Here is a 27,076-nt window from a genome sequence, read left to right as displayed (position 1 = left end):
TGAAGATAATAAAGCATCTGGAAGACACACATTACTAAAACATACAGCAGTAAATTACATAATCACCTAAGCATACAGTTGTTTTCTGGCAAGCATACAAAGTAAATCGAGTCACATTCCTTCCCATAAGATCCTTAATCATGCAATCCCTACCTAGAAAATCTACATCTCCCCTTTCTGTCATGCATGACACATTGGTACTGAGACTTTGTGTAGAGAGACATGAAGTACTATAAATTAAATCAGAAAATGTCTTCACCTAGAAACTTTAACCAATGCATGAGTTCTGTGGAAAATCCTGAAGAAAAAAAAAATGTTGAGTGACCAGCACCTCTGAAAAGCAAGTCACTTATTTACACTCCAAGCTTGAGTGGAATAGTAGACACATAGTTTGAATATACAGAAACTGTAGGCAAGCCTGTATTGTCTATTAAGGCCAGAATCATCCATTTCCAACATCTATGTGTACCTGAGACCAGAAACTGTGGAGGCAGTCATGTTTGGAAAGAGGAGAAAAACTTCTCTCCTTCACACAAGGCCAAAGGCCCACCAGATCACCTAAGAAAGCAGGACCTCTCTGTTTTAATGCTGTCTGGATGGATGACTTTCTAGACAAACCAAGAAGAAGAGTAAATTTTGGAGGCCACAAACATATTCAGAACTTCTAATAGAGCAGGTATTCATGCACCTGCCATCACAATAATATTAGTATTACAGGGTCCCACTACTGCACTCAAATTCCCAGTCTATTCATGTTGTGCTCTGTCACTTTTCCCATAACTTACCAAAGAACAAACCTGCAGAGGACTAACCCTTGGAGGCAGTGTGACTCAAGCCTCACATGCTATTTTGTGTACATGAGGTAATTTTCATAAATCATTACTGTGCCGAAAATTCATATAAAGAGTGGGGAATTACTATTTACTGAAGCTTCTTTTCATTATGTATTTTGGTCCGCTGAAGTTTCAGCTGAATTCTGCACTCCATGATTGTTCCCTCTGAATTCAATTATTTTATTCTAGATTACAGCATAAATGGCTGCAGGATGTTCATGCATATAGCTTTATAATGTTTATTTTACATTAGAAAGCAATAACAGAAAACTCCTGTTACCAGCTGAACTCGTACCCAGATTAGATATACATTCCTGAAGTATTAGTTTGATTTCGTTCTTTCAGTATCTTAAATTGTTCTAAGCAGGACATGAATTACAGACATATTCATGTTTGTCAAATCCCAAACCACTTCAGAGGATTTGGTTCAGCTGACTTATATGCCCCTAGGAGTCTAGTAGACAGCCTCAATAAGGTTCACTCGTGTGAAGCTTATTTATGCTGGATAAATACATATTTCTTTTACATATAATTATGAGAAGTAAATCATACGTATTTATCTCAGGGCTTTCGTTGTTATTATTTGATTAATACAAACTGAAATTTTTTAGGAAAAATACAGTTTGTCTTAATGCGAGAGTAGAATTAAGTATTACCTCTCAAAAAAAATCAAAATGCCTAAAGCACACTATGTTGAACAAATTATTAAACTTCTCATTGTTTACATTTATGCATTACTTCCAGCTCTCAAAAGTCTCAACACAGGGAACTGTGCACATAGCACAGTGAATTCCTGCTGTGTTTAGAAAAAAAATTTGCCAGTTGATGCACCTGTACACCTTTTGGAAATATTGTGATCCATGTATGTGCAACAAAGCACAAATCTAAGCTTGTTCGTATCATCTTATTTCCTGTAATATAAGTAGAATAATGGGTTGAAAGCCTGTCTGACTCACTAGTAAAAACTGATTGGCTTCAAAGAGACCAACTTTTCATCTCAGGTTTTCACAGAGAAGGTAAATTTAAGTCAAATAAGGGGAAAAACAAAGAGCATAATATTGTTACATATTAAGAGGGAATTATCTTGGCATCATGAAGGGTTAAACCAAAAGGGCCATAAGCTTTTGTTCACCTACCCATAGTACAAGAACAATCCATGTTGAATGAAAAGTGGAACAATATGGGACATCCCTTGAAAATCAGAAGTTTATCTCATAGCTGCAGTTCCAAACCCAAAATTGCAGAAGTTTGGCACCTTGAGAAACTGGGCCCAGTAGGAGACAATGTAAAGGTACCATTAAAACCGATGGCTCGCCTCAGAGTGAGGTGAGTAATTATAGCAACTACAAAATCCCTGTACACTTCAGTGGGAACAGAGTCTGGGTTTAAGGATGAGCCTTAGACATTTGATTATTACCAAACAAAAAAACCCCATTTTTATTATTTCATAATTTTTGTTTTAGTAACATCTTATAGTTCCATCACAATGAAGTATCCACAGCGACTGACAAATAGGAATGAAACAGTAAGTAGCAGGCCATTCCCTGAAGGATCAGATGCTATTCTGTGTAAAACTATGATGTGCATGAAACAAAAGGCATAACTAGCAGCAATGAAAGCATCCTTTTTCTGATTTTCCTAATCCTGAATTTTCTTGACTACCTTATTAATCTTACTGTCATTTCTTAGTTTATGCACCATATTTTGTCAGTTACGAAAATTTATGCCAGCTTGCCTGGAAGTCACCATTCTCAAAAGCGTTCCCTTTGGGGAAAGGTCTCACCATTCACAAATAAAGCTTTCCTAAATCCTCAGGCAGAATAATTAATTTAGAATCCTACACAGAGTTTGTGGTTGGTGAAAAGTGGTGAGCTAAATATCTACAATAGCCTGCTATCTGTTAAACTTTAAGTAGTTGGTTTTACATTTCAAGACCTTTTTTGATGCGGTGAACAAACACTACTCATGCAGGGTTTGTGTACCATCCACCAGAGTATTTAGTGGTGTTATTTTCAGTACTAAGATCACTTCGCTTGGCATAGCATAGCATAGATTTTCAATGACAAAAGAGGCACGGAAATCAACCTACCAACACGGCACTTAAACAGCAGAGCAAAGGCATGTGTTTCAGACATGGCTTCTAGAAGTATTTCTGAACTACACATTAAATTGATTATAATAAAAGATTAGCAATAAATACTGGAGAAGGAAGGAAGTGAAGGCCCACGTCTACACCTCAGTGCTTCAAAGTTTAATTTACTGCTCTGTGAGTACCCTTCATCTCAGCAGTCACAGCATTCAATTACAAATCGTGGCCAAATCTAGGAAGTGAGTTTGGATCTCCACCTAGTCAGTAAATGTTCTAACTATTGTGTTATTAGATAAAATGAGATTACCACCTGTTGCTGTAAATGAATGCTCAAGAAAAGGTTGACCAAGTCACTTAATTGAAACAGGGTACAGGTCTACAGATTTGAACTAGAGAGATTTGTTTGCTCTATTCCAAATTTAATTCTGAGAATCTCATGTTCTAAGCTGATCTGTGTCCTCAGTCTTTCCTCCAGCATTTTCCAGGTAGCTTCTATCCAATGTACTAACTTACCATCTCTGTACCACTCAGCACGAGGTCGTAGTCTTTTCAGGTCTGGCGTGATCAACATAGAACACTTCAGGGTCAATGTTTCACCTTCAGTTGCAAAGGTGACTCCAAACTTCTCCAGAAACTGGACATCAATGTGGGTGAAGCAAACATCATATGACAGGGGCACTATGCATAAGAAAATTAAAACATTCTTGAGCGTAAGTAAATTGTATTTTGCACAAACAGATTACTGTCCAATCTTAAAAGGAGATGGAGCTCTCTCTTATACTGTATGCTGATCTAGAAATGCAATGGGGAAAGCAAAAGCATCTGCACAGCTCCTATTGCAACCGAATGCTTAGAAAGCGATGCCAGAAGCAAGTTGTATCCAATTTTCCCATCTGTAAACATTAAGCTGATAAGAGTACATAAACTATCTAAGCAAAGAGAAAAAATACTTACAGTGGAAGGGCATTATCCCAGCCGGGTGAGGCTCTTCACTCTCTCTGAACCCTATAAACAAGCATAAAATAAACTTTTAATGACATGAGCATTATATTTATTTCTTGTTTTAATCATGAAGTAGGACTTACTTCGCACAATCACAGCACAATTAGTTGATGCTTGCCCATGGACATTTGTTGCAACTGCTGAATAGGTAGCAGAATCATCAAAATCAGCTCTGAAAAAGGGAAGGAGGAAAACAGATGACTTCATGCAAACACAAATTCTCTTAATGGCTGATATTACAAAACAAGTTACATCAACCCTGAGGAAAGTGCATAAAGCCCTTTGCTGGTGTCACACAGTGCAAGACATTGATCAAAGACAATCAAAAAGCAGGTATTGTTTTTTACTGCAGTTTTATCACAGCTTAGTGTGCACGCTGCATTGACTTGAGCAAACTGGAAATGACCTTTAGAGAATGATCAAAAGGAGATAGCTGGAGGACGCCAGTGTGGCTATTCCCTTTCTGTATGTAACCTTCTTCCTTAATCCGTCTTGCCCTTCTGCCACATAATTTAAGAGACACAGAAGAAAAGTACATGTGATACTTGCAGAAATTCCTCCTTCTGTGGCTATTCCCAGCAGGAAGATATTGGCATTTTTGCTTCTCTCGTATCTCTTGGGCATTCCAGAGGAGATGATACAAAACCAGGGAAACTGACCAAAATTGTTTATGGGCATAAATGTTCGGCTTGATATATTTTTTAGTGAGAAAAAAATAATTTATTATGCAAGGACAAAATAATGAAAAATAAAGAAAAAAAGTTACTTCAAGTAAAATAGGACCCAGTAATGGATTATCTCACTTACTACATCCTTCCCTGAAGAGGAAGTTACATTAGCATGTATGTGGCCAGATGTTAAGATATAGATACAAATTAGATGTCCCAGTTCCTTTCTTATTTAAAATGGGGTCAGTCAGGAGAAGAGCTATTGACATAAAACAAGTAAAGGAAAGGAAACTAAACTATGTGAAAAATATACTTTTGGTGCAATTACTCAAATTCACAGTTGAAATAAACTTATTTGCTATGTTTCTAATAAATATAAATATAAGCGACTACTGAGTAGAAAAAGTTAAAAATATTCTGGACTAGATTTTGGTAAAATGCAGATTTAGGGAGAATGAGATTTCCTCAATTTTGCTGAAAGAACTTACTCCAGATGAAGAAATAATTTTGACAAAAGCAGAATATTTCATTTTTACATTTCAGAATGAATATTTTAATTTAAAAAATTATTTCAGAATTTACTTCTGCTTTGTTTTCAGAAACATACTAAATAGTCTAATATGAAATAACACATTTTAGTTTTGAATGAACAAAACTTTTTTTTGGTACAATTCAATACTTTTTCTTGAACTTTCCCATTAGCCAAGTATTCTATAATATGTCTGTCAATCAAAATTGTTGGGGTTTTTTTTGTTATTTCTTGGAATTTCTACTAGGTTGAGCCATCAGCTATTCAGAGTGCTGTCTGAAACACACACATACTGCTTCTGTATAGTTCATTTAGTAGTGCATTTAATAGAGGCCACTGAAATTTCCAGTGATGAGAAAATATGTTATGCATGCATGCACTTAGTTTCCTCTCAGAAGAACAAATTTGTATCTTCTTGGCAACTGCCAGATGAAAGGGATGAAATTCTGGTTGCACTTGTCTTCTAAGAGGTCATATATCTCAGGTGGGAGAGAAGAAAGAATATGTAAAACTGTTTGATGTAAATTGGATAACAGGATGCCAATTCTGGGATATGTAGCACCTGTGACAGGCACATCAGACACCTATTTTTCAGTTCTGGCATATATTCTGGACAGTGTCATATCACAAAAATGATACTATCTGCACTGTGATGTTTAAAACACAACTTGATGAAAGCTCTATTACATTGAGATTTCTCTCTCTAAATGTACAGGACTAACAGCTCCTCCTGGAGGCTAATCTTCAGCCAGACTTTTCACAAAATAAAGAGGTAAAATACAAAGTTTATTGTACAATTAAATATCTAAGCCAGAGGAACAAGTCCTAAGATTAGGCCACTTAACCAAAAAGCCTGCAGTTGCCTATGAAGCCCTTGAGCACCCTATTACAGTCTGGACAGGCAAAGTAAGTCTGAAAAGCAATTAAAAAAATTGAAATACTAGGCTTGATATTATTCAATTTTTTGTTTGTTTCTTCTCAGGAAGGATTTAAAAAATGCCAATACCTGTTCACAGATCTATATAAAGCTTAACTGATTCTGGACTTGCTCAAAAGCTGTCAGACTTGGTGACATTTTTGCACTAACTTCTTAAAAACAAGAATGATTTTTTTACTATCCCAGTTTCACGCTATTTAACATTTGAGTGATAAAATGCCAAAAGCAAGGCAAAACTGCAATAAAGCTGCAGGCTTCTTTCCTAAGACATAATGTCTCTATACTGAAATATACGTAATTCACACACTTCTCACAGACCACTACAGTGTCTTGCTATAATGAAACAAGCTAACAACAAATAAGGCATTTCAAAAATTTCTTACAAGAAGGGGCATTGCAGAACTGACTGTACTGGAACGATAAGGTGTTCCCGTCACTCTGCATATACAGTAAATAGTACATAGTACACATTATGTTTAATAACTTACATGAAGTACTAGTAAATTAAACTGTGTTAGGTAATGTGCCTAGAAACTGGATCTTGATCACCCTAGTGCTGATGTGTTAGAACCGCCCTTGGTGTGCCTTGGCATGTGCCAGCTCTCCAAAAGTATTCCCAGACACAGGTCAGGAGTTAGCAAGGGTCCATTCCCAGGAAACAGTCTGGATGTAGCTGCCCTGTCCTGAAGGACAAGAGAATTACCTCATCCCATACCAAGAGGCCACTGTGGCAGAGGATATGTTTAATTTACTATGGCAAGCAGATTTTAGAAGTGCAATTCCTAGGCCCTAGTGGCAGGTATATCCTAGACCCTCCAGGACGATGGTGCACACGTCTGAAAGGGCATGTGCTGGGGGAGCCATGCTGTGATTGCTGATGAGGTGGTGATCCATCCCTGGGCTGGAGATGATTTAGGCAGCTTACAGCACCCATATTATAACTGGGTGATGAATGCTACCCCACCTTTGCTGTATTAGGCCATTCCTTCCCATAAGTAAATCATTGCTTCAGGTTGCTTTGCTTCTGTCAAATCCAACTTAACTGCTCTTTAACATTTTGTTGTTGTTACAGAGTCTTGTCAACAAGGATAAAATAACAGTGTATCTTAACTGAGGTTACCTCTGATTAACTATCATTCTAAAACAGTCATCATCTGCTCTCAGGGTTGGTTTCATTTTCCATCAAAACAACAGATAAAACAGTCAATAGGAATTATTTTTTTAAGAATTACACAGGATTCAGGATCTAGAGTAATTTATCGTTAACCACAAGGTAGTGTGAAAATAATCCAGAAATTATAGAAACATGTATTCTGAACAAATCGAGGCCCTAGTCTGTGCTTGACCACTCAACGCACCAGAAATTTAGGGGTGTAAGAGCTGCAAAAATGTCTCCCTAAAATGAAGAAGCAGAATGGCAGATACCCTATTAACTTTCCAAATGGATATATATCTGTGCTCATCTCAATCCCCTCCCCATAGTCTTGCTCTCCCATAAGGAACAGCAAAATACATCTCTTTACAAGATTTTCCAGTTTGTGAGGGTCTCCAAGCTAGACAAAAGATGGTCCTAAAAGTCTCCAGAACAGACAGGAGATTTGCAAAAGAGTTGTTTCTTTAGCCCAAAAAGTTCAATGTCTGAAAGCAACTGTTCAACAGAAGTTACTGATGGAATGAGAATTCACTTTGTCAAGAAGAATAAAAGAAAGAAGTTACTGACCACACTGTTACAACATCCTTTGGTTTTATGAAAAGAAACAAGTTACTTACAGTTATTATGAACATACAGGTAACAATTCCCTGGTCCAGGCACTTTCTGCTATTTAAGAGGTCCTAACAACTCTCCCCATTTTCTGGAAGCCACTGCTTTGAAAGCATATTACAATTCTTTGCTATGAACTCTAACCTGACTCTCCAGGAGATCAATCAAACCACTTTAGATAGCGTAGTAGTCAGTGGACTGCCTTCAGGTATTGGGAGTGTACAGGGTTAGTGGGAAAGAGGTACACAGCACATTTGTTTAATACACACCTTGAAAAAAGTTGGAGAGGATGGGAAGACACATAAGGTCCTGACTTTCCTTTTGTGCCACATAATACTCAGACTGAGGATTATCCTGGAAACTATCTACTTCCCTGTATGCTAAAACCCCCAGATTTCCTAAATTGCACTATAAAGTGCATTGAGTCAAGACCAGTTAGAAACTACATTTGAAGTACCCAGGAGGCAAGGTGTGGTCTTGCCAATGGTTATTTCTGCATCATGATGGAGAAAGTGTTTTCCAACCTTTACAAAGGTCAGATAAAATATGCATAGAGTACATTTAGATAGAATGAAGTGTGAGTGCAGTGCTGTATCTGTCCCAAGGTACTAATACTTTTTGTGAAAATTAAATTGCCCTGAATCCACATGAGGTTCTGAAGTGCTAATGTTTGTGCGGGGAGTATTCCCCAGGCAGATACATCTATTTAAAATGCATATATTCATCCATCTGCCTAGTGTAGATTTAAACACAGGAGTTAAGAGTGAAATAACATTTTTGCCTGAATTGGAACACAATTCAGTGCATGTCAAGAACAGGAAGCAGAACGTAGTAAATTACACAGAGTTAAAATTGCCTCCTTTGAATTCAAATGACAAAATTTTCAGTGTTATGGCTATATGACATCAAAACGTGGAAATACTCTACAGGATTACCTTCTCATGCACTGAACTTCCAGTCAGACCGAATCTGAGTGATTCGTTTTGTTTGGTTCGTTTTTGTTTTTACTGAAGAGGGGACCTCTATTACAAGGTGGCCGCTTCCTCAACCTCCTAAATATTGCAGCTTGTAGGGGACAGTGACTGACACGTCAGAAGATTACAGACCATTTCATTTGGGGGGCTGTTGTTTACATTTCAGCAAGGAAAGAAGAGCAGAAGTAGCCATGGCTGCTGCCTGTACGCTCACTGGTACTGCGTACCTGCAAAACCCTGGGAGCTGCAGTTTATCACCTGATCAACTCTATACGGCTCAAAGGCTCTGCCAGAGGACTGCCTTTGCTGCAGTGCCTCCACTCTGCCCTGCTTCCACCTACAGCAAGAGAAAGAGCAGGCCTCACTCTCTATCTCTCCAGATTAAATCATCTCAAGCCTTTTGTGCCTAATCAAAATAAATAGCGCTGTACTGACTGCACAGTGTCATTTGTTAAATGAGTATAGTTAGAAGAGAAGGCTCATTCAATTTTTAAGCTTCTTTTTTTAAAGCAATGCTGGTGGTGTGCTGAGGATCTGAGGGCCTGATCAGAGGGCGAGTTCTGCCTACTGACAGCAGGTATTACACTGCACTCTGCTGGCTCTGCCACACATTTTTGCTGATGCGACCACAAACCTTTTCTGCTGCAATTACAAGCACTTCTTAAGCGACGACTTAATGAAACAGGAGAGGGATCTAGTAAAAGACAAATTACTGCCAAACTTTGAGCCTTGTATAGGTGAGACTCTGCAGCCACATCATGCTGACAGAGCTCTGGAAAATCAAACTTCCTTCCCTGCTCCTTCTACTGTCCAGCTCCCATCAGCTCATCTGCCTCCTCACTGAGGGGTGGGGGTCAGGAATGCCCCCGGTCAGGAGCATACTGCTGTCCCCTCTATGCCCCAGCCAACACATCAGGAAATGTAATATAGCCATTCACAGTTGCATAAAGCTAAGTGATTCATTTAAGGAGGCATCATAGTAAACAAACAAAAACCCAAAACCTGTTGCTGAACGAGTAGCAGCAACTAAGAAATTCAAAATTAAACAGTTTTTCGTTATTAAGATATACACCAAGGCAAAAAATATTTTGCAGCTATGCTGTAAAGCAATGGGGCATCCTCATCTGATACAGAAATCTTTTCTTGTATTATGTGCCTATCCATAGTTAAACTAGGTGGGACACAGAAATACATTTTAAACAAACCCTCACATTCTGAGGCACGTATCAATCACTTCAACTACCAGTAGCTTTCCCTCAGAAGATTCCTCACAGTCTCCTCTGAGTCACCTATCAGAAGTGAGATGAAAGATGAGATGAACCACTACCCCAGTGCAGGCTGGCAATATCTCTTCTCCTGTAATTATGAGATGTGCAAAAAAGATAATGACACTCCAAATGCCTTTATTTTACTGCTCAAGGGAGACCTTGAGCTCAAGCTCCCAAATGAAGAAGCCTAAAAGGAGCAAGAAAGCGGAACTATATGATAATGATAGCATTGAATGCATGCAGAAAATGTGGTAAATTGAGCACAGAGCATCATAAAAATATGAGACAGAGAAATGAAAATGATCTGGTTACTGTATAGGCTTATAGGCCCTGGAAGACAGCGAAGAGGGGGGATGAAATTGTGTCCAGTTACCACTTTAAGATGACAAAGTGACGTTCTGGTTTTGGTGCCTCAAGAATTTTTTCCACTGGGATCAAGGAATACTCATAGGAATAAATATCACACTTGCATCAGAAGGAAAAGTTCACTCCCTGAGCTTCACTGAAGTACTAGAATGAAGCCAAGAAATTCCAAGGCCGTTCTGAGCGGCTGCAGATCAGATGACATGCAGCTCAGCACTTTGGTATGAACAGCTGAGAAGAGCACAGAAGTGGATAGGTAGAAAATCCCAACAGTTCTACTTCCTGGGAAAAAAATAATACTCCAAATACATGTGCACATATAGATAAGTATGGAAGATCCAGAGCTAACTGATACATGCTTGTATAAAAACATTAATAATATATATTTTTAACCACTACCTGTACATCCATTGTTTTCAAGACAAGAAAAACCTAATATTAGTAATGCACTGCCAAAACATTCTTCCATTTCCTGCATACTGATTTCCTGTCTTTTAGGATAGAAAATATAGCTGATGGTCAAGTTTTGAAATAAAATAGATTAGTAACAAAGAAATAAATTTAGGATTAGAAATTTTAATTTAATAAACTGTATAAATCTATGGTAAATAAATCATAACTCTTGGTCTACAATCCCCCAGTTTTCTTTTAAGTGGAGAAGGGAAACCTGTGGGAGAGCAGCCAGACATCTTTAGGTGGCAAAAAGATCATCCTGCCAGAGAGAATGAAAGACAAACAGAGCAACAGTCTCTGAGGCAGCTTGGTTGAATGTAAGGGAGTCTGCATGAATACCTACAGGTCTGGGACTAGTAAACAGTGTGTGATGATGGTTGGGTGGGGGAACCTGAGTTGGGTGCCATTAAATGACTCTGTGCTATGTCTGAACAAATATGGCTGGGTCTGAATGCTCCCAAATCTGATTGTGGATGGTGTCTAGATAAGAGAGAACCGGCACAGGGAAGAAAAATAAAAGCACCAAGGTAATTTAACCCATTAGTACCCTTCAGCCCGATGGTTACAGATGCTCAGAAATGAGTATCAACACTGATTCTCATTTCTTCAAAAAGCCATTTACTTCAAAAGTGTCACAAAAGGAACCTATGTACTGCATATCCAGCATCAGGACTCACCAAGCAGCTGCTCACAGGCACTAACCAGAGGAAATAAACACAGTCACAGTCACTAACCGGCAAGAAGTCACCAGGTTCATCTCTTGTCTGTCACTCACACACATCCAGACAAAGAAGAGCATTTTCCATTTTCTGTGTTGCAAGGGAGAGGATTGCAGAAGGACAACCCATTTTTATCTTTTACCCTCCTGCTCTCATTGCCAAAATTAATGTTGATGGGAAGAATCAGCTGTGTTGAGACATCTCATGGATAGACATGTGTAGAAGATGGGCCTGGGAGTAGAAGACCATGAGCATCTTAGAGGTACTCATAAGTACCCCTACTCCTTGAGAAGCAACCCTTGCAAAGAAACAACTAATGGTTCTTGCTGACAGCTTCTGTACAGGCATACGCTTCTCCCTTCCTGAGCTATAGAAAGATGGAGAGTTGGGCTGGACTTTGTTGCAGGATGACAAAGGCAAGCAGTCCCTCCCAAAAGCAGAAGGAATTATGCACTTATTTTCTGTACTAATGCCACAAGGCTGTGCTCAGGGCTGCTTCCACTGCTGACAGATGGAGACAGTGCAGAAGGTGAAATGGTTGGCTAGCCAAGCGGTAGCCACAAATATTCCAGTTGTTTCAGCACAGCTGATGCACATGTTCCAGAGAAATTGAAAGAGTGGGTTGTGTCTCTGGTCTAGATATTGTCCTTTTAAATACCTTAGTCATGTCCTCATTTTCCTTCGGGTTTTTATATTTTTAAAAAAGCTTGTACCAAGTCACATGTAAGATGCAATATTTCAATTGTTTAGGACAGCATGGGATTAGTTTTGGGAAGCTGTTCTACCCAGGCATTTTCTATACCACAAGGTTAACATAATTTTAAAAATTAAAATTTATTAAATTAGAACCTTAAAAAAAAAATAAATTACATTATCTTACTTTTTGGAGAATAATCAAGATCCAGAAGTAAACAGAACCTAACATATAATAAAACAAACACTGACTACTGGGTATCCTTGCCCTGACCAGCTAAATTTTTGCTTACCTTATAGAGTTTCATCATGGCAAGAACATAAAATACATGGACAACTTTCCACTTCAAATACTGAGAAGATATAATTTAATAAAAAAGGAACTACTGTTCTTTCAGCTACTTACCCCTTCTATCTTCTTCTAGATTGCTGGAGTTCAATAATAGAAATATCTAATTTTTCATTTTATTTTCATGATCTAATATTTAGCTACTTAATGAACCTTCTCTAGCCTAAATGTGATTACCAACAGAGAAGTGTGCTGACTTTAACGACTCTCTTGCAGCCTTTGTGCAAATTTGTAATTGTATTTGATATAAAATACTTTCTGTATAGTATAAAAAAATGTTGTATTCCCCACAATAATCTACCTGTTTATATGCAACACATGTACTCCATATTTGCTTTCAATTCTGTACTTCACTGGATCACTTGCAGGGGTAATCAATTCCTCATTTTTGTACCTGAAAATCAAGAAAAAATGAACTCATTAATATTGGCTGCATTAACTGCATTAATTTAGTAGATTTTTACATCTTTATATCATTTACTATCATCTGAGCTCTCTCTATAAATCTTCTCTTCCTGTATAGAATATTTTCCAGTATGTATGGCTAGATACACATTGGGCATGAGGGCAACGAGGGACCATCACTGCAGTAAGAAAGTGGAAAGAGATAATGTGCACCCAGACCAGAAGAGCAGGCAGTAGATAGATGTCCACTAGCCCCAACACAAGATGGGAAGCAAACATTGTCTTGCATCACAGTAAAGCATTTCGGCACAAACAAGGGAAGTAGTAACAGGATTGTGTCTCAGGTTAGATCTTCACAAACCAGCCTGGGGTTCTCACATATACAGAACAGCACTTGTCTGGAAAGGAGGGCAGCTTCAGGGATGTTACACCAATGTCCACCTCAACAGAGGCTGACACAAAGTGAACACGGATACAGCCCATGACAACAACGTGCAAGATTACCCAGACTTAGCAAGTAGCCTGTGAGCTCTGGGAATTTTGCCATTTGCTACTTCATCATGATGGAACTCAGTGGCCAGAAAGACTGGAATGCTTTCCACAGTCTGCCTTCTGAAACACTCGAGTTTGCCTCTCACACTGCACAGGGCTGTTCAACAAGCTGTCCTCCCACTCCCTCCACTGCAGTATCAACTGCTACAATCCAACACATCTATGAGGATTATAAAGGGGGTTTAACTTAGCCATTATGTATGTGACACTTATCTGTTATGCCATAACTTCCAAATGAAAAAAGCTTAACAACATTTTTAGAGGGCTAGGAAAGGCCAGTCTCTTACCATTGTACAACAGGGGTGGGAAATCCTTGTACAGTGAAGCAAAGGCTCACAGACATCTTTTCCCAGACAGTGTGAGACCTCAGGCGCACTAGAATTTCAGGAGCTCGACTTATACTTTCCTCAAGAGCGTGTCTTTCCAGAGCCATATTTTCTTCTACCTATTAAACACGGGAAAAGAAAAGCATCTAGCACCAGACTCAAATGGGGTAGACCTAATCTTAAATCCACAAAATTAAAAGATGCTAAATTACTATTGGTATTTGAAACACAGGCCTAAATTTCAGTATAACTTATAATTCCACTTGGATAGGAGCAAAAAGGTTCAGCACTGTACCATCCTTTGAATAGCAAGTTTATCCAGATGTTCTCTAGCACGGTGCCTGGCTGTGTGAATCTCTTTTTCCAAAGCAGACAACTCACTGGCAAAACGGATCCTTTTCTCTTCACTTGCATGAGACTTTTGTTCATGAGTCCTGTAGGACAAGAAAAAACATCAGGTAAGAGTAACCAGTATGAAGTTTTGAGATCGTCACTCATACACATTAGGCAACTGAGGGCTCTGAAACCATACCAGCAAGATGTAAAATCTAGTTTAGGAATTTTTCTTAGAGTTTATCTGCCTATCCTAATGAGCATGTGAAATGAATATGAATTTTCCTTCATTTTCTTTCCCCTGTATATGTGGTGTCATAGCTTCAGCTCCTGAAAGCTGGCATGGTCACATTGATGTGGTACCCCACAGTCTTAGTCTTCTGGTAATCAAGATTAAAGACCTTCCTGGCTTCCCTCTGGCCCCCAATTTTTCTTCCCATAGACACAAGAAAGCAGAGGAGTGAAGGCACGTTCTGTGGCTGTTTGCACCCTGATAAGAGCTGGGCTTTGTTTATGGTGTGCCCTTGGCTCTAGCACCTGGGAAGTGCTGCTAGCTCCATGGACTGTATCTGCTGACCTCACCTGGAAGATACAGACCAAGGAGTTCACAAGGATTTGATGAACCGCTGCATGCCAAAAAGCTGTCCTTGGACAAGGGTGAGCAGGAAGTATTATAGAAACTGCCAGGAAAAGACAACATTTTGAGAAATTTGCGGGTTGTTCCCTGAAAATCTAACTCCATAGATTTTTCAGAATTCCTAAAAAATATCAGTGCATAAATGGTTTTAGGAGGAGCTAGCTCAAGCTCTTGCATTCATGCTGATTCAGTAAGTAGCCTATGTTACTCTTTGATTTGCCAACAGGACAAAAGAAGGGAGCTGAATATCAGAAATTTCTGACATGGCTGTCATTATAGAATATGGCAAGACTTTTAAAGCATAATCAAACATGCCATGAAGCAAATGAGAAGACTTGCATGAAATTCAGTGAACAGTAGATCAAGGCATTTTTTGTCTGGTATTTTAAAAATATTCCTTTGTACCATTTCAAAGCACTTTAGACACCAACCTTGTTCTGCCATATATTTTTATATTTATAAAATTTAAGACAGTTTGAAAAAAAAATGAAAGTATACAAATTAGTTTGGTTTTCCTAGAACATTCTGTTTCTGGAATATATATTTCAAAACCAAGTACAGACCCATGAGGATGCGTATGATTTTTGCAACACTTTTTCTGCAAACAGGGCAGAATTAATTCTTGTAGTGTAATTGTCTATGTCTTTGGTGCAGTCACCATAGAGCATGGCAGAGAAGTAACAGTCAAATTCACTAACAGGAATATTGCTGTCAGCACATTTACTATAGGACTTTGTGTCAAGGCTGTAACTGAGATGTGACAGTAAGCCCTCTTGATATTAAGGAAAGAACTCAAAATGTTTAAATTGATCCAAACCAGAAATTCAGGAATAGTGAAGTAGATCTGTTCAAAAATGAGGTTTGGGTCCCAAGCAGATTCTAAGTTATTTTGGTTTTAAAGCTGTTTTCAAGGGTCAGAGTGGGGATTAGGGGAACAACTCTGGTTTGAAATATGAGATTGAAAGTGACACTCAGTCATTTAATATTCCAGCCAAAATAGATTAGTAAAGAACAGAGACAGAGAAGCCTCCAGCCTTGTCAACTCTGAAAAGAGCTCTGGCAAAAGAGTGATACTAAATGGGAACAGAGCCACTACACAGGTCAGATGGGACCAACAGAACTTTACCTTTTCCTGGATTCTTGTATTGCTTCATGAGCCAAAGTGCGTGCCCTCCTGGCACAGAGCCTACATGTCGTTTTTCCCAAACCAGGTGATTCATAATAAGCAGCCTGTCTGGAAGCAGCCCTTCAAATATAAAAGACATTGTTGTAACCCAGAAATTCTGGTAAAACATGAATTCAGAAAAGTCAAAGAAATTACTTTAAATGAGCTGAATACCATGACTGAGCACTGTTCAGTGAGAAACCTACTTTGCATTCCTCACTAACTGCACTAGGGTGCTGATTCTCACTTGTCCTTCAAGGGCTTAATGCCCATCATCTGTCAAATGGGGATCATTAGGCATTTTATTTCATTCAGTTCTATTAAATTTATACTTATCTCAGTCTCCAATCATCCAAGTGCTATGACAGCACTCCAGTGAACCATGAGGGTACCAGCCTGCCAAATACACAAATCACACAGAACCCCTACAACATTGTCTATTTCTAAATATTCCTGCCTTTCTATATTTCACATAACCTTCTGCATAAACTCTCCTCTTTCATAAGGGAAGCTGGACAACCTAGACAGCTAGCTAGGCTAGCCAAGCATCTTAATTACTGAGGGGGGAGGACAGTGATTTTTTTAGCAACCAAGATTCAAAGCTCCAGACTTTGAGACACAAAGAACGTGTATCTTGTGGCTAAAACTCAGAGATTTCACATAAGAGGAGTTAAACTTTTATTTAGTTTTAAAAGAGGAAATGGAATCATAAAAACTGTATTTATAATATTATAGCCAGCTTCAGGAGAAGGAACATCCACATGTCATATGGAAGAATGAGTAAAAAACTGTTTCTATGATTTACAATAAATTTCATGGCAATTTGTATTAAGCAGATTTCAGTTGGAGCCTAAAAGGAAGAATTTCCAACTTGGAGGTAGTAAATAGGACAGATCCTGAGCTAAAAGGTCTGTGTAGGTGAGTTGCAACATATCTAGAAAGTCTATCTATGGTGATGGAAGTCAATAGACAAGGAGCATTCCAATGGAAGGAAGTGGAAAACTACCATTCTGAATAAATCACTATTGGAGGGGGGAAGATAAATATCTCAGTTCTAAGACCTGATTACCCAAAACAGAAACATCTCTATGCTCCATATATGAAACACATGGCACTTACTTTCTTGCTGCATATTCCTCAAGTACATATCGTGTCTGAATGTTGCGATAGGACTGGTCAAAGTGCTTATGCCTCCTCTGGTAAAATGGCACTGCTACTGACGACATACTTCAGTTTGTTACAATCAGGAATTCCTGCAGTGAGTCAAATCACATTTATCTATATATTTCAGACTCTTCGGTTTGACATTTTTACATACATACACATATGTCTGTACATGTACAAATGTATAAAATTCCATCAATTTATGACAAACAGAGCCATCAATTATATACATGGGCACCTCAGGATGTACTTTATCAGCCACGCAGTGATCCATGGAATCATACATGATAGAGCTAGAAGAGACTTGTCAGATCATTTCCCCCTTTTTTGTAGATGTCATTCAACACCTCCATAGAAATTTCCAGGGATAGAAATTTGATAGCTTTTGGGGCATTTTTAAGTGTTGCAGCTCTCCACTCTTCAAACTTTTTACTTTGTCCTTTGTTGCAATTTATGCTCACTGTTTCTACACCATCACAACAAAAAACAGACCGTGTTCACCCACTTTCACAGCACACTGTTGAAGATTTTGTTTGCATCTCCTTTCGGCTCTCTTATTTAAACTAAATAAAGCTGGCTCATCCAATCTTTTCTCATGGGTTATTTTTTCTAGACCTCCAGTCATTCTGGTTGTCATCCTGTGGACTTTCTCCAAAGTATGGATAGTTTGATCAGTGTTTGGACAGAAGGTTCTCGGGAACATTCAGGGAGCTCCCAGAAGCAGTATGGGTGGGAAGAGCACGTTTACCACTGAGTTGGAGTTAAGCAAATTCCCAGCCATGGCGATAACACAGAGACACCCACATCCCTCTAGGTTCATGAGAAAAATGATGATAACTTCTTGCAAAAGTGAGGAATGTCACCAGCTGTGTCCTGAGTAAGTACCAGCTTGTGTAATTACCATCTGCTGAATAAGCCCCATCTACAGTCTTGCTTGGATGTGGGGCTCTTTAGTCCTGGACCACTTGGCCTAAATGGCTGTGAGGGATTCCAGAGTGCAACTGAACAGCCAACACGATCCCCAAGAGATGGCTGCACTTCAGTGACAAAGGAAGCAATTCTCCAATACAAAGTCTATAAAGCAGCTTGGGCCAAATCCTGGAGTTTTTAGTCAAGCAGGCAAATTCCTCCAGTAACACTTAATTTACTCCTGAAAGGTAAGAGCTCCTCAATTGTTATACTCCCATGCAGGGTGCAGCCTGTCAGCTGCACTCCAGAAGCTGGGGCACGGGCAGAGACATGGCCTGGGACCTACCTCAGGGCTACTCATGGGAAGTGAAGCAACACTGGCTCATCCAGGGGCCACGTTTAAGAGGGTTTCAGGGTCCTGGAAGCAGCAGTGGACCTGACTGGCTCTGACCAGCCTCCTTCAGGGCTCCCCCCAACCTGCCCATGGCCCAGGACCACATTTCAGCCCCCGAGACCATCAGCACTGCCCCAGCAATGCTGCAGCAGGGCCAGCCTCCAGCTCCTCGCAGCCCAGCCCTGCCCAGCCACGGGCTCTTCCGGGAAGAACCTCCCATGATGCAAATCCTCAGACCTACACGAAAAGTCTGCATTTGTCACAAAAAGTCCCAAAAATAGGCAACCTCATGATACATATAAAATGAAAGCTCAAAGGGATTTGAACAGAAATCTTATAAACTCATCTAGATACAATGTGAGATCCTCTTACTTAATTTCAAAGGCACCGGTACTGACCAGTGTTAGGCTGTGTTCTGTTTCCTATCAAATACCTGGAGATACGTGCTTTGGGGACAAAAATGAAAAATACTCACATTAAAATTCAAATAATAACTGTTTCAGGAAAAATGTGGTTTCTGGTAAAACGAGAACTAGTTCAAAATTGAAGAAATTCAGTCATTGCTTCATTGTCAACTTTCAAATTCCATCTAATTTTCTTGGTTTCATTAACCCTTTTACTGCGCGAGAAGTACATGCAGTCAATGTACTTTAATAAAATATTGCTGAAAATAGGTTTCTAAATGTTTATTACTTATTCTGAAAGCAATGATGTTTTCTGTCACGTAATGGAATTTCAATAGTATCTTATGTTTTGAAAAATCATTTTGCAAAATCCCCATTTGAGAATAGGAAGCAATGACAAAATTGTTGAAAAATTACAGATGTTATCAAGAATTTTGCATTCATTTTTAAAGTGTTAGTTGTTTACATTTTTTCTAATTGTATTACTAGCCAGATTGTATATGCAGAAGAAATCATATTCTACATTTCATTAAAGCAATTTATTCTTGAAAAATGAGAGCTAGATTTCTTATACAACACATCATAGTTTTAGAAAGAAGAATGTAAGATGATTCAATGAAAGACTGCAATTCTTAATTTAGCAAGTCACTTCATTTTATGTGTTTCATTGGCAATTTTGCCTGAACTGTACAAAAGTAAACCCAAATTCATTAAAACCACCACCCATGTTTTATAGATTAAGAGATTGAACCTTTAAACATGGCAAAATACCTGTAAATACTGTATTTCCAGCATATAGTATTTACCAACAAAAGGAAATGCTAGTTATTGATTAAGTAGTATAATAAATTCCAGCTGTGTCTGATTGTTAGGTTCAGGTACTCAAAAGCTGAGTCAGATGCCCCCAAGTCATGACATTCTCACATCAGCTAGTTTTACTTTTCCAAGAAAAAGGTCTCTGCAGGAGAAGACAGTAGGTGTATTTAATAGCAGATACATCTTATTAAAAAATGTCATGAGCTTTAAAGAGAGGAGTTTTTACAACTTATCACCTGATAGCTGCATCTTCTGCATAACCTATGGTTACCTTTTCAATCCTTTTTCAAGAGATATGAGAATGACAAGTCACACGTTCAGGAAAGAGAGCTTTAGGCAAAATACCAGACACTGCAAGACAAAAATAAGGCAAATTTACAACATTACTACGGGACAGTAAAGAAATATATTACCTCATTTCTAGAGAAATAAGAAAGCTAACCTAACCCAAGTTAGTACAGCACTGTGCAGCACCTTGCAGAGATGCTAGCTTAGTTAGATGCCCTCTTGCAAAGCTGAGCTGACATGGACCTATTAACTCATCATGCGACACATTGTCTTAGTTACATGAACACAGTTACACAGAAGCATGAGCAGCCTTAGCTCCTCCGTGTTTTGGTATCTGTACATGACGTTATGCTATACTTGCAGACATCAAATACTGTTTTTCTTTCTGCTAATTGTGTGACTATTGTGTATATGACATTCGACTTCCCCCTTAGTTTGTATGTTAACTGGCCAGTTAATAGTATAAAGTTCCCTCTTTTCTATTTTTAATTAGCCCTTTCACTTAAATGAAGGTGCAAAGGGCAAACCCATAGATTAAGCTGACTCAGCTGTTAAGTGCTACTCATATGCACATGTGGCCCCGTTAAATAATTCTGTGAATTTATCAGCATGTAATTTATGTGTTGCTAGGTATATAACTCCCACTGACATCTGATGTATAAGGGTTGCAGAGTAATGCCCACGTGTCTGGATGGATAACAGTCTGGGTTATTTTCATTTATGAGATAGGATAAAACTTGTTTGCCATTTACAGTTCAGCCTTTTCTACTAAATGTAAAACACATTTAATTAGCATATCTTGCTCTACTGATCAGCACCCAGGGTTCCTCAAAATTTGGGTTCAGATATTTTTCACATTTACCCACCCTTAGAATAGAAAAAAAGCGTAGCCATTCACTCCCAGCCTCCAAAGAAGCAATTAAATGAGCTTGTTAGCAGCCAGACTCATTTTGCCTTCTGTTAACGCAGAGGGGAGCTGCCTGGCAACAATTCCAAATGTAATAATCATCATCAGTTAACTACAAGTAGAGTATGTATTTAATACTTAATAGTGCTGCAAAGATGAGTATCTGAAGAGCAAAATCACAGCCCTATTGAAAAACCAGCTTCAGCAGAGTCTACAGAGCATGTAGGGTATCTTGAGTTCATGATAAGAGAAGTTTCTATCGTCTTGCTAGGAGCAATGTGCTGACTGTTTTCCCAGTTTTCCATCGCTACACGTTTACGTGAGATGTTTGAAACACATGCTAATATTTAGTCAACCTACCACTAACAGAGTTAGATAACATGATATGTCGATGACAGCTTAGCCCCAATGAAGTTATTGATTTAGGTGAACCAAAATTTTATTACTGGCAGTGGCTGGAGACCTAATTATACTGGCATATCAGTTGGTGGAACTGACCCAACAGCAAGACGCAGGCAGTGGTCTGGCAGAGGCATTGGGGGAGAAAAAAATAAAAAGCATCTCCCAATTAGAAATTGAAAATTTAAAAGATAAAAAAAAAAAAAGAAGAAAAAAAAGGCATAAATAGGCCAAGAGAAAGATAAATTAATTTTCTGGGTGGTTTTAACAAATTAAAAAGCAAATCCCAAGCTTTATTCACTGAGTTGTACTGGTATGTGACTGCAAGAGTTACAAAGAACTTGCCAAAATATATGGCCCATGTGTCAAAAACAAACCTCAAACTTCACCCACACAGATCCTATTAACTTCCCTGTACTTAAAAAAAAAAAAAAAAAAGACCTAGAATTATAGGACAAAATGGTTCTAAAACACTTAGTCTCTCATCTTCATTGGTGGAATACAACACCGTTGTACTTTTACTTTTTTCTATTATTATAATTGTTGCTATTGTTATTATTAATAATAAAATCAATATTATTATTATGGTTGAACACAGCACCAGTGTACTCCTAGTTGTTGTTGTTGTTATTATTCCTGTTTATTTCTGTGACTGTAAATGCTGGGGACATCAGCAGGACCTAAACTGCACTAATCTATGTTCTGTATGAACCATTCAGAAGAATATTAAATAAAAAAAAAATCATTAAGTCAGCCAAAATGTCCTTAAGGATTAATGATATAAACCACAAATTAATTTGACTGTTCAAACCAGTTTACACAAATATACATTTTCACTTGCTTAGTAGCATATATATAAAAATTTATACTTGGTCATGAGTAAAAGGCAGAGTTTCCAAGCTAGGATATGCATAGTTTCATGCCATAGTAATAGTGGTCTGAATAGAAAGCAATAATCTAAGGCCACGTGACAAGGGGCCACATTCCTGAGCAGAGAAGCCAAGGGTCTGATATAGACATTGTTAGTCTGATAAGTGAGTTAATTTAAGATTTAAAGGACAGGCAGTAAATTCTAGCATGATCATTCACATAGCCTCAGAGAGCAGGCACAACCAAATAAATTGATGGATGAGATGGAGAAATGCCATGGGAAGGAGAACATGGTTGTGCTCACCATAGATAGACAACTTGCATTCCTAAACTCGGGAGGCTCCTGTCGTGAGCGATGCACTATACAGCATGTACTTTCTCTGCCTGACCTGCCAATGCTATGCCATGCAACAGGCACTTTCTTTGCTCATCTCTGTCCTTGTCCATCTGCAGAAATGCCAGAAATGATTCACAAGTTCTTTCCTGTCCTCACGTAACCTATCCTCCTCATTCTGGCTGAAAGATCAGTACATCCTGCTCCTACATGCATATCCTCATTCTTGATCTTCCTCTGTATCGCATCTTTCTTAAATATCTTTGACCATTTGTACTGACGTGAGGGTTTGTCCAGTTTTTGCCCATGACATAGGCATTGTTTCCTCTACTTGCCCATAGTTCTGCTTGTTGTCCTCCGCATTGCTCAAAGTTAAGTGTTTTTAGAAATCCTGTTTTGCCAATTTATACTTCCATGATACATTAAAGCCCATGATATTTAGATGATAAAATATATTTAATTCCATACCACCTATATACCAAAATGAAAGATAAAATTAAAAAAAAAAAAAAAAAAAAAAAGCCACCTTCTATTCATCAGTTGCTTCTAATGACCAGTTTAAAGAATTACCATACTGCCTCAGAAAACATGTGGTCCTTTCCAGATGGTTATGTCAACCCTGTAAAATTGCGGTAGGTAATAATATAAGAACATTTTCACCTGAGAAGCATACTTTGGTGGAAATCTTCTAAAATCAGCATGAATATTTATGCAGCTCATAGACACTGCAGTCTAAACAAAACTGGGATGTAAAGGGTCTGGTAATATATTCCCCATTTTAGCAATAAACTTATGAAATGTTATTATGTCTCTCCAGTCTTTTATCTCAGTGTGCATGTGTATTTAGACCTTACATATAAAATTATGTTCTGTGTAGGAAAAAGAATGAACTTGAGAAAAAAACCACATAATCTACTGCCATTTTAAGATGTTTCTGTCTCTCCCATTGGAGACTTTTTTCCTTCTGCATAAGAATTCAGCTTTAACTTTTTTGACAACAGAACACAAATGCTTCTGAAATTAAAATAAGTATATGGAATTCCTATTTGCTTAAACCATATGGAACTCCAGATATTACTCAGCAAGTTTTGAGAGTCCTTGTCTTTTCTTTCCTCACGTCTTTGGCTACACCATAGCTGGTCTTACATTTTACTGATCGTACCTCCTTCGTATGGGAATAACGTTGTCCTAGTTTCGCAAATCGGTTTTAAACAGACATCTTGTGGACAACAGATTCAATCTGGTTCAAATCATCCCCAGAAGTACATGCATCACTCTTCTCATTTGACCTAAAAATGGAGTCTCTTATCAATTTCTAGTCATCTGAATGTCCAGCAAAACAACATTTTCAAGCAGCTGATGATGCTGGCCATAGCAGATGCATCTATTCTTTTTTAATACTTTTGTATGTTTTGAATGAGTAGACTTTTAGCATTTCACTGCATCAAGTGATTCTGCTTACAAGGACATACAGGTAGATTAACCAGTTTAATGAAATCATTTGGCTATGGCACATATATTATCCGTTAGAATGCGTACCTTGACCTTGTAATAGTTCCTGAATGGTTTTCTTCACCCTCTAGCCATAACAGTTAATGAGGAGGCAATTCGGAATATACCATGGGTGGTCATGGCCATGGTCATGGCCACAGCCCTTTATGGAGTTAACTACCAGCTATGCTCCGCAGAAAACAGGTTGTAAGGCAGAACCGTAGGTACCCTTCCCTCAAGTGACATCGTTGTTGTGGAGGGCAGCACCGGTTCCTGTATTGTTGTGAGTAAAAAAAATGTAATTTTGGCTTTTCTATGACTGTCATGATGGAAGGGAATGGAAGCATCCAGTTTGGCTTCTCTCCCACGTCCTTCTTATAAGCTAAACTCTATATAGTCTACAGAGAGTAATTCTGTAGACACATGCTTATGAACTCATGATCTTACGTGACTGGGAATTAAGCTAGGCTGGATTTGGCCACACTGACTTGAAACCTTGCCATCCTAACACTCCAAATGCTTAAAGAGTCACAACATGTTCTTATAAAGTTTTAAGAGTTCCCTTCACTTGGTGAGTGTACTACATTCCTTCAACTGGACAGCAAGGACAGTGAGATAAGGAAAGTCATTCACTTCCCATCACCCCAACATTCATTATCCTTGATTGTGATACTTCATTAGCTCACAGGTATTATCAACACACAGGCATAGTTTCAAGAGCATGAACATGATTTCCCAAGATTCAGTGATATTTAGCTGGAATTTTAATGTGGCACAGAACACATCACGTAGCCTAGAGCAATACAGACACCAGAAATGCACCTTCTGAAGACATGTACTTGAACGTATGGTAGACAAAAAATAAAAGTAGGGTTGTTTTGTCCTAGCTACATCCTATTCTTCAGCATGCCAAATAGTTTTGCCAGTTACCATAGGATTTTATGTTTAATTATTTACTCACATACTTCAGATATATCATGTTCTGTCACTTTTAAAGCATAAGCACACAAGAAGGTGGCATTGCCAATATATGTGCAATTGGAGAAGGACATATACCAATAGAGCTATGGATTGATATAATGTAGTTCTTTGTATGTAGAAAGAAACAGAGGAAATGTAATACAAATAAAATCAAGCTGACTAAGCACAGAATAAAACGATTCTACTTTACTTTTTTGTCTTTTCATAAATCAATCTGTGTCCTGCTTATTGCTTGTTTTCCCCAAGGAAGGTAGTTTATTTTTTACTGAAAAGCACCCAACACCATCCCACAATCATCCCCATTTGTTCCAAACAAGAAAAACCTAGATGAAAAATGGACTTACCAAAGGAATATAGAAAAACTGCAAAGCAGAGAGGAAGACCAGCCTTTCCCAGCTTAGTAAACTCCGGCTGAGGAAAACAAAAATAATTCCCCTCCCTAAAGGCTACTGCCCCTTGATTCCCATTTAAGGGCAGATGCAATGCTATATTTAGAACTAACCAAGTGATTCTTCCAAACCTGAGGTCAGCCTAATAGGCAATAAAGGTGTGATATAAAGATAGAAGAAAAGCCATACCCCATATGCAGTTTTATACTGTATTTTAATAAAAGATAGACCTCATTCCTTAAAAAAACAGTTGTTTATGTTAAAATTGTTGTTTCTTTTCCCAGCAACACCAAGCACATGGGAAAGAGTTTAAAGTCAGAAAACAGTCTGAACTTTTTATTTAGAAATGATTGAAGTTTTAAAATAATCAGTAACTTAGAAGACCACTGAGGAGATGTAAACTCCAGAATCTTATTAGTAGAGACACAAAATCCCCGTGGTGCCTCAGGCTGTAAAACGAGCCTCCCCATTGCCTCCTTAAGAGCTCCCTGGATTTGAGAACGTGGCTGCAATATGTGAAGGCATAGCAACTATACATAAAGCCTGCTAACATGGATTTAAAGAAAGTCCAGTTCCTACTCACTATTTCCTTCTCCATAATATCACCAGTCAACCTGAAAGACATTTCTTTATGTCGTATAAGTAAAGTAGGAGGAACAAATATGCATAGAGGCATATACAGGCAGATGAAAAAAGACAGCCAAAACACTTGATTCTGTGAAACCCTGATGGTCCCTGATTACTACCAACCGAAATGGAGGTTTGGTGCCTGTAGGGCTCCTAGATTTCTATCCAGAAGGTCCAAGGCACCACTGTGGTGGCTCTGACATCCAGATGCGATGGGGTAGCAGCACTTGCTCAGCAGAACTGGTGGGTGTGGGCTCAGTCACTCTGCCCCATTCTGGTCGTGTGCAACCCCATAGGGATTTGTTCTGTGACGTGAGCCCATGTGAGGGAAGGGAAGGAAGGGTAGGAAATCTGACAAGGTTTTGTGACTAGTGTGAAGAAATAATCACATTCCTCTTATTCTGTCTGGAAATAAGGACAACATGTCTGGGAAAACCTGGCTATATGGCGGACTCAATCACACCTCATGACTTGGCCCATGATGACTCAAATATCCAGTGAGTCAGCAACATACAGGAAGTAGGGAATTCATTAATGTTCAAAGTATTTGAAAATAACAAAAACTATTTTCAATTTACTTATACAGGAATGGGATCAAGACCAAAGTCACTGACAATTAAGATCTGCAGTGCTCAGCATAAGAAACTTTGATACACGAACAATGCTTTCTTCTTATGCTTGCATGTACAGAAAGCAGAACAAGATGTGGAAAAGCCTTTAACCGACGGCTTCTAATCGCATCTGCAGTATTCATCCAAGTTTCCTAAATAACTCTGCTAAGGATCTTTCCCACTTTCCTGTTGTTTAGGACTACCATTTGCTTGACACAGACTTCTCCCTTCCTCCCATTGATCTTAAATTATAACTCAGTCTGACAGAATTAGATCTACCAGGACAGACACAGTGGAATGAGTGCATATGCACTGAGCATAGATGTTGTTTCAGAAGCAGCTGTCCAAGCAATTAGCATGCAATAATCCAGAGCAAACCCACTTTACTTACACAGCTCCTTCTCTTGCCTCCTATAGCATTTTCCTGTGGGAGGT

At 38.6% G+C, this 27,076-nt stretch overlaps 1 protein-coding gene across 2 annotated transcripts in view; it reads right to left on the bottom strand.

Moving 5' to 3' along the window:
* Window positions 1-25,455, bottom strand: part of MYOM2 (myomesin 2) — an 82,252-nt gene extending 56,797 nt beyond the window's left edge. For both annotated transcript variants that reach the window (XM_075086933.1, XM_075086934.1), the window contains exons 1-10: window positions 25,359-25,455; window positions 20,016-20,095; window positions 17,177-17,310; window positions 16,019-16,138; window positions 14,218-14,356; window positions 13,884-14,041; window positions 12,941-13,033; window positions 4,008-4,096; window positions 3,877-3,927; window positions 3,436-3,600 (exon numbers count right to left, since the gene is read on the bottom strand). In XM_075086933.1, coding sequence (XP_074943034.1) covers window positions 3,436-3,600; window positions 3,877-3,927; window positions 4,008-4,096; window positions 12,941-13,033; window positions 13,884-14,041; window positions 14,218-14,356; window positions 16,019-16,138; window positions 17,177-17,283 — 922 coding nt within the window. In that variant the 5' untranslated portion in view covers window positions 17,284-17,310; window positions 20,016-20,095; window positions 25,359-25,455. The remainder of the gene's footprint in view (window positions 1-3,435; window positions 3,601-3,876; window positions 3,928-4,007; window positions 4,097-12,940; window positions 13,034-13,883; window positions 14,042-14,217; window positions 14,357-16,018; window positions 16,139-17,176; window positions 17,311-20,015; window positions 20,096-25,358) is intronic.
* Window positions 25,456-27,076: the final 1,621 nt, after the last annotated feature.

The sequence above is a fragment of the Phalacrocorax aristotelis genome, chromosome 3 (genome assembly GCF_949628215.1).
Source record: "Phalacrocorax aristotelis chromosome 3, bGulAri2.1, whole genome shotgun sequence".
Taxonomy (NCBI): Eukaryota; Metazoa; Chordata; class Aves; order Suliformes; family Phalacrocoracidae; genus Phalacrocorax; species Phalacrocorax aristotelis.
Note: the sequence above shows the minus strand (reverse complement) of the source record. Positions and strands in the feature narration are given on the sequence as shown.